The sequence below is a fragment of the Dreissena polymorpha genome, chromosome 9 (assembly GCF_020536995.1).
Source record: "Dreissena polymorpha isolate Duluth1 chromosome 9, UMN_Dpol_1.0, whole genome shotgun sequence".
Classification (NCBI taxonomy): domain Eukaryota; kingdom Metazoa; phylum Mollusca; class Bivalvia; order Myida; family Dreissenidae; genus Dreissena; species Dreissena polymorpha.
In genome coordinates, this window is record NC_068363.1 from 5,317,704 (window position 1) to 5,334,486 (window position 16,783).

General features: G+C 35.4%; 1 protein-coding gene across 1 annotated transcript; it reads right to left on the minus strand.

Annotated features, from left to right (window-relative positions):
* Positions 1-1,332: 1,332 nt before the first annotated feature.
* Positions 1,333-11,914, minus strand: LOC127845568 (uncharacterized). The gene is made up of 5 exons (XM_052376590.1): positions 11,350-11,914; positions 6,479-6,724; positions 4,396-4,587; positions 3,698-4,011; positions 1,333-2,782 (listed from the first exon to the last, which is right to left on the minus strand). Exons 1-5 carry the CDS (start codon positions 11,441-11,443, stop codon positions 2,711-2,713), a joined length of 918 nt encoding a protein of 305 aa, XP_052232550.1. The 5' UTR covers positions 11,444-11,914; the 3' UTR covers positions 1,333-2,710.
* Between the last annotated feature and the right edge of the window lie 4,869 nt (positions 11,915-16,783).

Below are 16,783 nucleotides of genomic sequence, written 5' to 3' on the forward strand. Positions count from 1 at the left end.
TGCATTTCTTCATATTCAGTGTTTCAAAGGCTGATTTGGTATTTGTTAGTAAAAAGGGGAGACCAATTTTAGAATCACCATGAATATATAGACCTATGTATATATATAAGAATGCATTCTTTGATTCGTTGGCATTGGCTACAACATATTGCCTCAACATAATACTAATAAATCCCGCCTGTGTACGTGATTTGCTTCTAATTGAGATTTGAAACTTTAAACATTACCAATTTGTATCACCGACTCATTTACAATTATATACGGCATTGAATAAACTTCGAAGTCCAGTGCGTAGGGAGGTTAAGGGGTTCCATAATAAACCTTGTTCATTGTAGTCAAAAAATTTACTCAAATATACACGAATACAAAACATAAAGATTGCACAGCATTCGAAGTTCACACAATTCATCGTGACAAAACCGTAAGTTTTGAACACACAAAACTTAGTTTGAAACCTAGGGCGGTTCTATACAAAAAAAACAATGAACAATGAACGTTCTGTACAATCATTGTCCTCCAAAATTTGTAAATTAATATAATAAAGTGTAAAATAAAAATCGTGTTTACAATGATTGACAAACATAAAATCAAGCATAACATTTTACATTAAAGTAAACAATACTGAAATGACAAGCGATGACGAATGAGTCGCAAAAAGCACTTTGAACATCTCAACCAATACACACACAACTCCGCCTTAATGTACGTACTGGAAGCTCGATTGGTCATTGTCGGCTCGGGTACTACTAACATTTACCCCGGGTACTCTTTAAGTATACTTACATGTACCCCAGGTACGGTAAATATACTAAAAAGTACCCGTGAAATTTAACGCTAAATATGTCGTTGGCTAATTTTTTTTAGCTCACCTGTCAGGAAGTGACACAGTGGGCATATGTGATCGTGTGATGTCCGTTGTGCGTGCGTGTATGCGTCTGTCAACAATTTGTTTGCGTAGACAGTAGAGGTCACAGTTTTCATCCAATCTTTATGAAATTTTGTCAGAATGTTTATCTTGAAATCTGGGTTGGGATTGTATTTGGGTCATCTGGGATCAAAAACTAGGTCACTTGGTCAAATAATAGAAAAAACTTTTTTAGACAATAGAGGTCACAGTTTTCATGCAATCATTATGAAATTTGGTCAGAATGTTTATCTTGATGAAATCTGGGATGGGATTGTATTTGGGTCATCTGGGGTCAAAAACTAGGTCATTTGGTCAAATAATAGAAAAACCTTGTGTAGACAAGAGAGGTCACAGTTTTCATCCAATCTTTATGAGAATCGTTCAGAATGTTTATCTTGATGGAATCTGGATTGGGATTGTATTTGGGTCATCGTGGGTCAGAAACTAGGCCACTAGGTCAAATCATAGAAAAACCTTGTGTTGACAAGAGGTCACAGTTTTCATCAGATCTTAATGAAATATGTTAAGAATAATTGTCTTGTTAAAATCTGGGTTGGAATCGAATTTGGGTCTAGGGTCAAAAACTAGGTCACTAGGTCAAAGTTTAAAAAAACCTTGTGCAGACCGTTGAGGTCACAGTTTTCATCCAATCTTCATAAAATTTTGTCAGAATGTTTATCTTGACGAAATCTGGGTTGGGATTGTATTTGGGTCATCTGGGGTCAAAATAGGTAACTAGGTAAAAAAATAGAAAAACCTTGTGTAGACAATAGAGGTCACAGTTTCCATCAGATCTTTATGAAATTTTGTCAGAATGTTTATCTTGATGAAATCTGGATTTGGATTGTATTTGGGTCATCTGGGGTCAGAAACTAAATCACTAGGTCAAATCATAGAAAAACCTTGTGTGGACAATAGAGGTCATAGTTTTCATCTGATCTTAATGAGTCAGTTGAGCGATTCAGGGCAATCATGGCCCTCTTGTTTTAATTAATTATGATCACATTTGTGTCAATTTTCTGTAAAATGGCCTCTATATTATTGAAACTCATGCTCAAAAAGCATGTTGATACGGTTGCTTTTTTAAAGAGAAGTTTGTTTAAGGTAATCGGTATTGCGTTTTACGACATCGGAATTGTGGCGGGAATACAACTCGGGTACAGTTAAATATCGACCGGCTGCGATAAGGTATATTTACCGTACCCGGGGTACATATTAGTATACGAGTACCCGGGGTACATGTTAGTAGTACCCGAGCCGACAATGACCAATCGAGCCTAAATTGGTTCATGCATATATAAAACGGGATTTCTTGATCAGTAACAACGTATGCTATCCTAAGCATTCAATGTTGCTGTATTTTTCGTACGGATAAACGGGTCATTATGTAGATTACCCAATCGCCTTTTTAAATGGAAGCCTTTATTTGCAAACGCACTTAGGTTTTGAGTTGCATGATTAACGGTGTGCTTACTTCAATGTCGAAAAAATGTATGCATTTAATATAAAAGACCCGATCCGTTTCCATCTTTTCGTCCATTAAGTCTCTCCCAATAACAATATGAAGCAATATTAAAGGAATATGACGTGTAAGTTTTAAATGATCGACTTTTGGACTCGAAAAGGCAAGAACGAAATTATGGAGATATACTACTTGAAAATCAATGAGAGAAAATTCACAAACATTATGCACCTATATTTAGGTTTGAATCATGCATTAGATATTGATGTTTTGAACTAACACGTTCATGACTCGCATAAATCACTGAAGAATGAGCATATTATGTGTGGATTTCTGTTATCTCAAGTCTCTATGAATACCACTTGCTCTTCTTCTATCGGCGACGTTTGGTTGGTGGCGGACTTCTGCGGGATCTGGAAGTTACACCATATGAATCAATAACCATAGCTTTGCTCAGCAAATATCTGTATTTGTTTCTATATTAATTTATACAACTTAATGCGCTCCAAATTGTATGTGCATTGTGCGTTTAATTATAACATTATGTAAGTACATTGTATCGTCTATGAATATGTTGTTTACATCATAACCACAACAAAACGGTGTAATATGTGATTTATATGTCTATACCAGATACTGTTACGTGTAGTGTTGATTGATTATAAACAGTATTTATACTTCTTACATGCAGACAATTAATTTTAAATACACTTAGTTTGCACCAGAATAATTGATAACATTTAATCTCGTTCTGAGAAAACCGGACTAAATGTATGTGCGTAAAGTATCATCCCAGATAAGCCTGTGCAGTCCACTTAAGCTTATCATTGACAGGGCCCTCGTTTGGCCGTTTTTGGGGCCGAAATTCGGCCCCATTCCCCCCTTAAAATAGTATACTTTTTTCCCCTATTTCAGCTAAAAATTCCCCCCTTTTTTTACTTTTATACCTATGTTGCCAGCTGGTATTGTGCTATTAACATTTGATTAAATGTATATTTATGTAAATTACATTTAAATATAGCAATTTTAAGTGTTGAATGGTTGGTGAAAATATCTTCTAAAATTCCCCTTTTTCCCCAAAACGACGCGAAATTCCCCCTTCTAAGGGCCAAGGCCCCAATCCCTCAAAGTGTATCAAGGGCCCTGAATCAAGTGCGACACTTTGTGCCTGAACTGTATTTTTACTATGAAGAGACTTTCTTCAAACGAAAAATACCATAAAAGCGTAAAGGGTCGCGGAGTTAACAAGTTATTCTGGGACGGCACTTAAAGCACACGCATTAAGCCTAGTTTTTAACGACCGAGGCTCATTTTACAAAGAAACGTACGAATTCTCCGACTAAGCCACCCTTGTTGTGAATCCAGCCGTTCTTCGAGGACTTCTTTCTGAGAATTAGCGCGATCTGCAGTAGAGCGAACAGCCCGAACACGACCCCCACCACGATTAAGGTCACGGTCAGGAAGCTGGCCCCTGACCTCTCCTCCTTGCCCGCCAGGTTGCTCGGCTCGCCCGAGGAGTCGCCGCAGTCGCCGAAGTCCCCGCACGGGTTGAGGTCATGACACACGAGCGACTCGTGCACGCACCGGCCTGACTTGCATGTCATCATGCCGGTGTCTACTTCCTGGGAACTGCAGCCGGTTCCTGTTTTTGGAAAATTTTCTTGGTAGAAATGGTAAAACTCAATTATGCGAACAGGGCAGACGTTTACAGCATGTGTCTATTCGAAATACGAAAGCAATGACGTCACACCTCTAACCATATTATGACCAAAGAAGTTACCTACATTAGATTTCTGTAATCACCTTTAGTAAGAAATACGACATAGCATCAAAAAGAGCATCACATTTTATAAAAGGAACTTGAGTACATGTAATATTTATCAAAATGCATATGAATTTAAAAATATAAACTGCACATGGACATACATGTAACATTTGCATTACCAGTGTGCGTATGTTGTACATGAGTTAAAAACTCATATAAAAAAGCCGATATAATAAAATGTTACAATTATGCTAATCGTACTTCTAATGACAAATGTGGACAGCTTCATTTGAAACACAATGCGACTGGTGTCCGGCTGATCGTACTGGCGATAGGTTCCCTGCCGACCCGGTGAAACGGGTGTGAATACGACCTGAATGCGGTTACCCAGCGTTGTGAACATCGTGTTGCCGTCAAGTCGGTTGTCATGGGAACAGAAAGTTGCGTACAGACCTGGAATGGAAGATTTTGGTCCATAATGCTAAACTGACAACGGTTTAGAATGCTGATCATTTGTTACATTTCAAGTGATGCATTCGTGCGTGATTCAGATATTGTTGCTTGTTTTACATTTGAACAATATTATCAATTAAATTCGTCATTGTATATATGGTGCACACTTAAAAACTTGCGTTTTAGCTTAATAGTACCTGCACCATTTTTAACTTGATTTAATATTAAATAAGTGTTTGATTGAAACACAAACGATGGTTTTGTAACCGCCCTTAGTCATACATAACATTATATTTTTGTAAACTAAATTTACAGGAGAAAACATAACGTTTTGCTTTGTGTTGCAATTTCAAGGGTTATTTGCTGTAAATTGCTATTGACCTACATACAATAAAGGCTGGTCAACCATGAAACAGTCCGGAACATCGGTCAACGTTCATAGATAAAACTGAGCTGCGTTTTCTCCTATTTCTTTTACCGCATGCTTACATCCTGTTATTTATGCAGACGACACATGTTGTTGAATGTTGAAAATTACAAAGAACGTTTGCTCGCTAGACCATACCATTTTTCATCCCGTTCAAATTTAAGATAATTTGATTTTCAAATGTGCGATAATAGGTTTGGTAAATAACGAAACAATTTAATATTTTGGTTTAAATGGTTAATCTTTTTTATGGATCTGTTTCTTGCAAACAGATAATAATTTAAAAAAACGGCTAAACATCTTACAGCGCGGATTGTTCATACAAAGACCATGATTATATACAAGCAAACATCACTGTATACAACGTTCCGGCATATGCCGCGCTATGCGAAAATAGAGCTTATGCCAAATGCGGCGAGTGCAGCTCCAGATCAGACTGTGCATCCGCGAAGTCTGGACAGGCGCTACCCTGTTAGCTAAATCGTAACGTTTAGCGACTTTTTAGCGGACAGTGTAGCTCCTTACCGGACTGTGATTGTCGTATGATGCATTAGACCCTTTTTCGCATGACGCGGCTATCACAATATATATATATTGAAGATTTCTGGTCAATATTTGACAAAGTGTATATATATATATATATACATATACACTTTGTCAAATATTGACCAGAAATCTTCAATCAAACACTAATATTCGTGTAAATAAAATGTTTCAAAATCGCTGTCGATTAAAACTTTCTGACTTGGTAATGACAAGCACCTATCATTTGTACGTGTATTGATGGCAATTACGGCAATTGCACACATAACATCATATGAGCAAACGCGCATCCACTATATGTTAATATTTTCTTTCTTTACATTTTACTGTAACAAATATTTTGATTGTTAAAACAGTCCCAGATTGCGGCGTGCAGAGCCCGTATTCAACGACCAATTCTTAGAATTAAGAATAAAGAATAGACATAAAACGAAAACAAAAATACCTTCATGTTTTGAATATATGTTACAACAGATGTTGCTTATGTCATATATAAATTGTTCTAAATGACGAATTGTATAGCTAAATGTGTAAAATTGCATGTCCAGATTGAACTGTTTGATACACTGAGAACATAACAATTTTAAGAACATCCTTATTTTTATACTTTTTTACGGGTCAATAGCCCATATTCACGGCACAATTCTCAGACTTAAGACTTGGATTAAAGGATATTCTGTAAATTTTAATATTCAAGATTTACCGTTACTTTAATTTTGAGTATGACTTGATATTAACCTACGGTAATAACATCATTTTTCTTTTAGAACATTTGTTATTGACATAAGCACAAAAAGTAACCTTTATGAATGCTAACCGTGAAGATCTATTTTTCGTTATAAGTCTAATCTTTATTCTTAAGTTTAAGAAAAGTTAGTTGAAAACGGGGCCTGACCGTTATAAGACGACGGTAACGGTCACCTGTTTTGACGCCGAAGATCACCGGGCCTGCCCCCGGCTCCTTTATGGTGACGTTGGCCCTGCAGCCGGTGCCCTGTACTCCCGATACCTCGAACGTCTGGAAGTAGAGGGACCACATGGTGTCCGTCGGCCCGACCCCCACCAGTTCTACCTCGCACGGCTGACCCCCGGGGGCGAGGTCAGAATCGAAGCTCAGCTCGCCGCCAAACGTGGAGATCCGCTGGCTGCAGACGTCCGACAGACGATCTTGAAACCAATCAGCCCAAAATGACTATCAATTCGTCTTTTTTCGGCTCAGGTATTACTTAAACGTACTCCGGGTACTTTAAAGTTTACTACAGTACATCCCGGTTACGGGAAATACGCTTTTAAGACACCTGTACATACTCCTGTGTACATTCTAGTATATTTTCCGTACCCCGTGTACTTTGTAGTTACCTTAAGATAACCCGGAGTACTTTAAGGTAGTACCCGAGGAGACGATAACCGACTGAGCCAAAGTGACCGTAGCTACATCGAGTTGAAATCGATTTACAATAAAATCAGAAGTATATTTTGTTTTCGTTTATACCGTTTGCAAAATAATTATTGTAGTGACCTTTTCACAGATTGTGGCATGCATTGAAGTTTTTCATTAAATGCTTTATATTGATAAATGTAAACATTTAATCTAAAAAGTTCCAGTAAAAAAAAAACAATAATAAATTAAAGAAAGAAAAAAGTAACCCTCAACTGGGCTCGAACCACTGACCCCTGGAGTTAAAGTCTATCGCTAAGACCACTCGGCCCTCCGTGCTTATACAATGAGTGATGTATTTTATACTTACTATAAGCAATCCTCGTAGTTGCACACAATATAACTACAACAACAGACTTCTTTGAATTATTAAATCGTCGCGCGTTGCAACGCGTTATAATTTTTCGTTTTTTAAAATCGTCCAAAGATGCATTTAATGGACATTTTACAGCATTGTAAATGTTCAGTATTACTGTTTCCTCACAAATAGCATAGCTACAACGGAACTTTGCGAACATTTTTTTTCTCTCTAATTTTGTCAATTTACCAAAACGTGAAAAGGCCCATTTAAGAGTCAGATGAACCTATCAGATTTCTTAGCACATATGCTGATAGACTTTCGATGCACGTGTTATTATCATCGAGACTAGGATTCTTTTTTCGGATATTGCCTGTTCTTTCATTAATTTATATGTACTAAAATCGACTGATAATCATGATATTTGCAGTTGATAGCGAAAAAAACAACAACATTCGTTTACTTGATAGATAAAGTGAGATCATATTGTGTTATTTTTTTACGCATTGGTCGTAAATGCGTCACACTCGGACACAGTGTGAAAACTGAGACGAGAAAACTGGGCTTAATTCATATGCGTAAAGTGTCATCCCAGATTAGCCTGTGCAGTCCGCACAGGCTAATCAGGGATGACACTTTCCGCCTCAATTGGATTTTTGCTAAGAAGATACTTCATTTCAAAGAAACATGTCATAATAGCGGAAAGTGTCGTCCCATATTAGCCTGTGCGGATTGCACAAGCTAATATGGGACAACACTTTACGCACATGCATTATGTCCAGTTTTCTCAGAACACGACTCAAATAGTAATGAAATGGAAAAGTCCCTTTAAAGTGAATCTTATTAACAACAACGTTTCATGTGTTATTTTGAAACCCCGTATTTTATTCAAAGGTTTAACCGCAACATCCGCCCTATTCAAAAACTAGGCAACCGTTTTCTAATCAGTTGAGTAAATATTGAGTCTCTCAAGCCGTGTACCACTAGATAACATTCAAACAAAAATTGTTAAAAAAAGGCAAAAATCGAATATACATTTATACCATGAAATACAAATATTCTATGCAAATAAAACCCAATGCATTGTTAAGTCTATATAACTATGTACAACGATATTATAAAAATTGCATGTCACAAAGACTCTCGTCTTAATCTGTAAATTATAGAAAGCATCGTTGTCAAACTTTTTTGAATTACAGTAAAATTAAGTGTTTTTTTTATAAAGTTGACCCTGCTATTACCGTTAGCTGCCGTAAGTGACCCGGTTATTTCAGTGGGGTTTGCTTTGTCCGATTCGATTTCATTACACAAATAAAGTTAACAAAACGACCCTGCGGACAACTTAATCTTTCAAAATATTTGAAGGCTTTAAAGTAATCTTTGAAAGCAGTGTAAAAGTCTGTAAAGCCGCGATAGTAAATGGCTTTCCGATAACATCGATTTTTCAATGGTATCAGCACAATATGTAGTACGGTTGTATTCGTTTTAACCCAAGACCTTTGTTTACGAAAAGTTCAGTTAATCATACGAACAATATTTGCTAAGTGAATCATAGAATTCGAAAAGTCGATCACATGTGATTGGATCAAATTGGGCGTGTACAAAACATCTGTTTGTTGCCAGTGGTGCATTTTTTGTATATTTAAAGGGGCCTTTTCACAGATTTTGGCAAATATTGAAGTTTGTCATTAAATACTTTAGTGATAAATGTAAACATTGAATCTAAAAGTCCAGTCAAAAATAGAATAAAATAAAAGAAAGAAAAAAAAAACATCAACTGGGCTCGAACCACTAACCCCTGTAGTAAATGTCCAACACTTAGCCCACTCGGCCATCCGTGATCATACGATGAATGATGAATGATGAATTTCATACTTTATATAGCAATCCTCGTAGTGTATCAAAATATAACGACAACAACAGAACTCTCCAAATTATTCCATCGCTTCGCGTTGCAACGCTTTATAATTTGCAGCTTGTTAATCGACAAAAGATGCATTGCATATAATGGATATTTTAGATCATGGTAAATGTTCAGTATAACTATTTCCTCACAAATATCATACATACAACGAAAATTTGCGAACCTACAACCATTTTTTTATTTTGTCAATATACCAAAACGTGAAAAGGCCCCTTTAAATATCTATTATTGTATGTTATATCTGTATTTTCTATTAAAAATAATAAATCAAAGTCGTTAGATCTTCTGAAAATTGCCATAATTGGAGAAGTTATTTTTCCTTTAAAAAACATCGTGTACTTATTTCACTACATGTTGATGGACTCTTCATCAAAAGCAAACATTCCGTGTACAAACTATCAAAAGCCCGGGGGTTTACTTAACAATATAATTATTTATTTTTGTAACTCGCCAAGCATGAGAGACATGTAGTTGCCGATTAAGATGCAATAACAATTCTCGATACATACATGTAATATAGTTTTAATTCTCAATAACAATTTAAATGAATGTTCATTTATAATTTTTTAAACTATGCAATGAATCGTTACAAAATTAACTTAAATACGGTTAATGCACGATTATTTAATTCCGTTTTTGTAATTTTTCACGAGCACCTAATCTTCCCAGCTAGTTACATTGATACGTGAAACGGTTAACTAACCGCTGAGACAAAGATCTATAATATAGATAATCTTTGAGACAATTAGTGTTTGTATAGCATTTCCTTACGAAATTAAAACAATACAACTTCAATGCGATTGCGACTGGGTAAATACAATATTAAATTTCACTACACATAAACACCAAATCAATAGTATACGACTTAATGGTTAAAACCTCCATTTGTTCGTTAGCCAACAGCCCAACAGCAATAGTTCTCATTGGCGGGTCCAAGGTTTTCGGTTGGGCGTCGGGGAGGGGACGTGAACTTTGATCATTTTCAATCGGCTATTTATCTTAGATGATTTTATCCCGGTGGCAATATAACAGGTTTAGAAATGAGAAAAGAATATATTGTGCTACTGAGTTCGTTTAGCCCCAGTTTAATAAACCCGCTTTCACCGATTTCACAAACAGTGGGTAGAGTTTATTTGTGTTATCGGTCAGTGGTACAATTAATGTTGAAATTATTGTGTCAGTGTTCTTAAACCAATTTAGCACGTGTGGCTTGAAAATATATATTTATCGTATTTCGACGTAAATTTAAACCTATTTTTTTATAAGCTCGAAACCCTAAGGCTTCTTAAGACGCTATTCGGTTCGCTTCCTGGTTAGATCCAGTAATTCTTGTCTTGGCTAAAACTGAAAAGAAACGCCTCCATAAAGGGGTCGAACCCGTGACCTCCGGTTTCTAGGAATACCATATCCACAACGCTTCGGCGACCATTTTCAAAGCTTCAAAATTTGGATGCCGATCTCGGATTGTTCTACAAATTATCAGCAAACATCGACACGTTATCGAACATATCGATTCTCACTCTGTAACTTCGAACCCCTTTATGCCAAGAAACTTGATGTTTTATCCACCAAGCCGATCGTGCAGTGTGTACATTGACATTAGGCATCTCTAAGGAATACACTGGAACCCGTCGCTAATGACTTGGGATCTTGCGCAAAGGCTACTACCGGGCTTGTTTACATAGCCCTGAACGGAACACAAATCCACCTCTATTCGTTCTCATTGAGCTTTCTACTATCATTCTTCATCATGCAGGATTCGCTCATGGTGGATAAAACACAAGGAGAAGACTGTACGGAATACCATGGCGCTATCGACAGCTTTCATGATATTTCGAACTGTTTCCGTTTTTTCCAAACGTTCCTAACATAAAATGGTATTAAATACGAATAAATGGATCTGCAAGAAGAACATGTACGCGGATGTAATTAATTTTTTGCTAACTATAAGATGCGCGTGAAATCGTTGAAAGCTTTAAGAAGAAACGTAGTTATGAAAACATTATGTGAATGTAAATGTTTGCTTAATGAGTAATCAATAAATGGTTTCATGTATATTAAAAGAATATGAATAATAGTTCATATGATAGTCCATATGTAATTATTATCACATGGGTAACCGCAATACTTACATTGGTCGAAAGCAGCCACAACAAAACATTGGATGAAAATGACAGCCACACCGAATAGACAGCCCGTGTGCATGCTGCTTGCTGCGTTAGCCATACGTAAAATCACCTCTTAGTTACATAAATGGACTAAATAAAACAACACACTCCAAGGCGAATTGAACTCCTCCAGTAATCAAACAACAACGGAAAGTTGGATTTGAATCTTGCAGTTATTTCTCTTCATTAAAAAAATCCCACAGCAGTACCACTAACGAATTCCGACTGGTATATGGCTGTAATGATTTCATCTGTTGTTCAACACACGTAGTATTTACCACCTTTTATTTTTATACTTATTATAAATAAACACAGACACAAACTTTGTTAAATAGAAAAACATTTACTTCTACTATTACTATTACTTCCATACATATTGTGGTTCTTGTTATTACAAGTTAGTGAGGTAAAGTCTTAATTAATTTTCAGTGTCGGTTCTAATCCGTTTAAAACTTATACTGACGCAGGTCTATAATAGCGTAACCCAAACATTTTGGTAGCAATCGCAAACTACACAAATGAACTCAGTGGTTTAAGAAAACTATCGAGGGTAGGCTATTAAAGGTTGCATTACAGCTCTGTACAAATAGTTTAAACCGTATCGGTAGTGGGTTTGTACCAGCTATGCATGTTCAGGCCGATTTCTTTCCTGGATTATTTTACAAATTTAGTCAATTATGTAAATTTATGCGAAAAAGACCTTAGTCGTAAAACAACAAACTTGTTTCTGTTATATGAACTTGTGTCAAATTAATAATCGCATATATACAACAGATTTGAGACCACTCTAGTTTGAATGATATAAGTTAACCCAGCGCATTTAGCTTGAAGTTGAATTCGTTACTAAGATAAATTAGCAGAACAACCCTGTTGCCTGAGTCCCGAATTACAAGCATTGTTAGGAGTTAAGTTTGCACAGTTTCGATTATTAAAAACATTTTTTATACTTGATATTAGGATAAATACGAATGTATTATGTACGGTTAGCAAGATTTATTTTTTAATTAGTTATTGTGCTAACCTCATGACATACATAACATACGTACGGATATACCGGTTATTAACAATCGTTTATGGCATTATAACCTTGATGTTTTGTTTTAGTTTTCATTGGTTTAACATTACACAGTTATTATAAAATTATATTGTTAGTACTGGAGTGTAAAAAAGGTATTGATATATGCATATTTTTTACGTACATAATCATTATTATTTTTTATAAAAACTTCTATTTGAACTCCACGCTGGTAATGCGGATACTTCGATAACAGATGGCACTTCGATAACAGAGAACAACAAAAGCCTCGCGCGAGAGATAAGTTCCTCAGTTTTTACAAATGTCATACAGATTAGTTTTTTGGGATAATCCACATGGACGAGTTGATAAATGGTGTATCCCTTTGTATTGGGAAGAAAAAAAATCACGATAAAATGGTAGATTTTGCCCCAATAATAGTAAGTACGGTCGAAAAACAGCAAAGACGGGGTGAACAGTAAACATTTCAACACAATTAAACTACTTAGAAATATTGCAAGAAATTGTTTGCTATTCCAGCATGTGGAGTAATCAATGTGCTTCAAATACTGAAATTTTGATAGTATTCAATGAAATATAAACGAAGATAGAGCATTTTTAATAGGTGATATTCATGAAGTTGCGGATACTTTGATTCCCGATATAGGACACTTCGGATAACAGAGACTTTCAACAAATTAGGCACTCTGAAAACCGAGTTTTATCTTCTACCTGAAATGCATTTATGTATATTATGGCTATTCTTACTAAACATTTTGAAGTACAAATCATTTTGAATTGTCAACCGCGATACATTGGGAATCTATGCATAACGTAATTACATACATATGTGAAATATAACCAATGGCGATGTTTGTTTTAAAAAATCTCATTACTATTAATTTATACAATTTTTAGTATAAGTGCAATTTTTAAATAAGATTCAAATGCTTATTTCTGAAGTAATATATTTCAAGTGACAACCGGAAATAATTGTCTACATAATGAACTTGTTTTTTGGTGGTTACTTGAGATTCAGTGAGATGAAAATACAACGGATCATGTGGATTAACACAATTGTGTTTAATTTTAATTATAGCAGGCCTCTAGATAACGGGAGCAAAGGGATCCTATGGCGGCAAATACACATCTGTTCTTCATAAAATCCTATTTAAACTAACACTATACTTGGTGAATAAGATGCCAATACAAAACTGTCGCTACTTGCATAAAAACTGCGCATGAATTAATAAAGTAGACTAACAAGTATATACTTGTAAACACTGATGAGAAAAGCGATTGAGAGTTTATAATGCGCTATACATGTGTCTTTATGATTGTCACATCTTGTTTTGAAAATAAAAAACAACATGAAAAAAGCAGAAACAATGCAAACAATCATGCTTAATTCCGTTTCAACCTTATCTCAGTTAAATCGTATTGAACTGACAAAGTGAAACATTAAAAAAAAGTTATTCAAGGGGCCTTTCCACGTTTTGGTTTATTGACAACATTTTAAAAAAATTGTTCAAATTCGCATATTTTCGTTGTAGTTATGATATTTTTTAGGAAACAGTAATACTGAACAGTTACAATGCTCTAAAATATCCATTATATGTATTTTTTTACGATTAAAAAACGCTTAAGATTAAAAAGCGTTGCAACGCGAAACGATTGAATAATTTGGAGAGTTCTGTTGTTGTCGTTATATTTTGTGATACTACGAGGATTGATTAATATAAAGTATACAATACATTACTCATTGTATATGCACGGATGGCCGAGTTGTCTAATCGATAGACTTTTGCTTCAGGGATCAGTTGTTCGAGCCTAGTCGAGGGTAACTTTTTTCTTTCTTTAATTTCATTTGTGTTTTGTTTTTAATGGAGTTTTTAAGATCTATTGTTTACATTTATCAATATAAAGCGGTTAATGACAAACTTCAATACATTGCAAAATCTGTGAAAAGGCCCCTTTAACAAAATTATCAAATATGCAAAACTTTGATACCCCTTTCGTGTGATTTAATCGACCGCCTGTTCCATTATTGCTATTTTTTTGTAATTTACTTACATTGAGCCAAAAAGTTCCACTAGAATTTCGGACCTGCATCGCTGCTGATATTTATCTTAAAGTTGAAGTTTTAGCAGAGTGATGTTTCATGAGATGCTTTCTAGTATATGATAAGTAAATGGCCTTAGTACCTTCATTAGGATATAATTATACATGCTTTAGATCAGCCGTTTCGGTACAAAGAATGTAATTTAAAATTGTTTAAGCTCGTGTACTACGCGAACATCCATCTGTTTGGGGACTCGAAAACTGGAAAATGTATTGTCATATAGACTGTACTCATCAGACATATCAATTATTTTCACATTTATCTTTCCCATTTATACAATAACATAATCATATTCCAAAGGGATAAAAATATTTCGGTAATTCGTTTTTAATTTACGCCAGTACATACATTTTTAGTTATCGCCTGCTCACTATAACAGTATTCCACAGCGAATTCCGCATTTCTGATTGACTAAATAGAGTGTGTTATATCTGGTAAAAAGTGTCGAGTAATCTGGAATAGAAGTGCCATTGTCATTGAGATGATCGGTTAAAGAAGTGTCCATGAAAATTTGGCACCCGACTCTTCAAACATTTGAATTTTCTCAAATACGTTAGTAAACTAAAATGTAACATCTTGTAACATAAATGGACACATTGATCTTTTATTTGGAAAAGTTGGCACGTTCTTGATTTATTTCAAAGTATTTTTATTTTGTTGAAATACGTACTGATCATCTAATGCAAGATGATCATCGATGGAATTTTATCATTTTTGTATTAAAACCACCGTTTTTCCACAATTTCTGTCGTTGCAATTTGATGTACTATACCATTAATTGACCAAACAAAGTTTCGTGTCTGAAAACCAAAGGAACAGAACATAAATGCAAAAAAACTGAAGAACTCGCCGCTCGCGCGTGGCTTTTGTTGTTCTTTGTTATCGAAGTGTCATCTGTTATCAAAGTATCCGCATACCCGGCGTGAACTCACATGGAGGTTTAGCAAAATGGAATTTATCAGAACGTTTACAAGTGAACTACATATTTTTGTTACGGTAAAGTCCAATGGCTTAGCTGCTTTCTTCGATCACGCTGTTCATGGTATATATTGGAAAACGCTCGTAAATGTATTTAACTTTTGTGCAAACTCACAGTGTTAATTGAAAAATACATCGTCATAACGCCCCTTTAAACAGAGAGGAATCTAGCATGGATGTGTTTGAAATCTGACCCTTTCTTTAAAATTTGTACAATACTCACGGTGTATACTGTTTATTTTTGCAAGTATCTGATGAATATCTTTGATGAATATCATCAAAGGTAGACGTCGGTATTGTTTGAAATGTAAACGTCCGCGACACAAGATCGCGAAGTTTAAACCTTAACAATACATAGTTTAACTCCGATGTTCAGATTTCGTAAACCATGAGATCGTTGCATTTAAAAAATATTAAAGTTTCTATTTGCATAATTAATTGGTAATTGATCATTCGCTAATCAATCATTTGACGTTGTCAATCGAGGTTTACAATCGTGAAACGTTTGTGTCTATTTGTCTTTGTGACACATTACAATGTTTTGGCATCTCTCATCAGGGGAATGTTTTTCATGAAAGTATTATTGCAAACGCATCTAAAAACTAGAGTTGCAACCTACCTACTTTATCTCGATACAATATTCGTCCAATGAAAGCAAACGTGCTATCAGCTCTATGTGCCACGGTGGATAAGCCCTTCCGGTTCTTCAGTGAGGACATGTGCTAGTTGTATATCAATAACTCGTATATATAATCGTATATGTGATGGCACATTTTCACTCAAGGTGACCAAACTTGCCAAGTATTAAATTCGAAATCAGTGTTAATATTTACAGAGACGTAGATAACATCTACGTCTCTGATATGTTTTCAAACCTAAACGGATTATCAAACGTGCGTAATGTTATAACGTTATAATAATGATATCTGTGTTGCATTTTTTTTATACCTTATGCGTGTTATTCTAGACGTACATTTCCTGTTAAAATCGAAAATTAAAATTCAATGGTAAAGACAAACAAGTGTTTGGTTTCCGCTTATCCCCCACCACCGAAACACGACTTCGTATTTTGCCTACTTCTTTTCACAGTCCTCGCCCCTCCATATCTCTTATTCGTCGTTACCTGTTTGCATTTAGTTTTCTATACCTTTTAGGAATTAACACGGAGATATAGGAACTTGTATCACTATCTTTTGTTTGCAAGTCTTAAATGGAAGGAAATTGTGCACTTTCAATGCATTTTGCACGAATTTCGTCAATTCAGGGCGCTTATAAACGCACGT

Coding starts and splice junctions, on each gene's coding strand:
- LOC127845568 (XM_052376590.1), bottom strand. CDS start 11,443: ATGGCTAACGCAGCAAGCAGCATGCACACGGGCTGTCTATTCGGTGTG. Junction 6,725..11,349: donor TGTGGCTGCTTTCGACCAAT/GTAAGTATTGCG, acceptor ATTGGTTTCAAG/ATCGTCTGTCGGACGTCTGC. Junction 4,012..4,395: donor GTCCACATTTGTCATTAGAA/GTACGATTAGCA, acceptor TTCCAAAAACAG/GAACCGGCTGCAGTTCCCAG.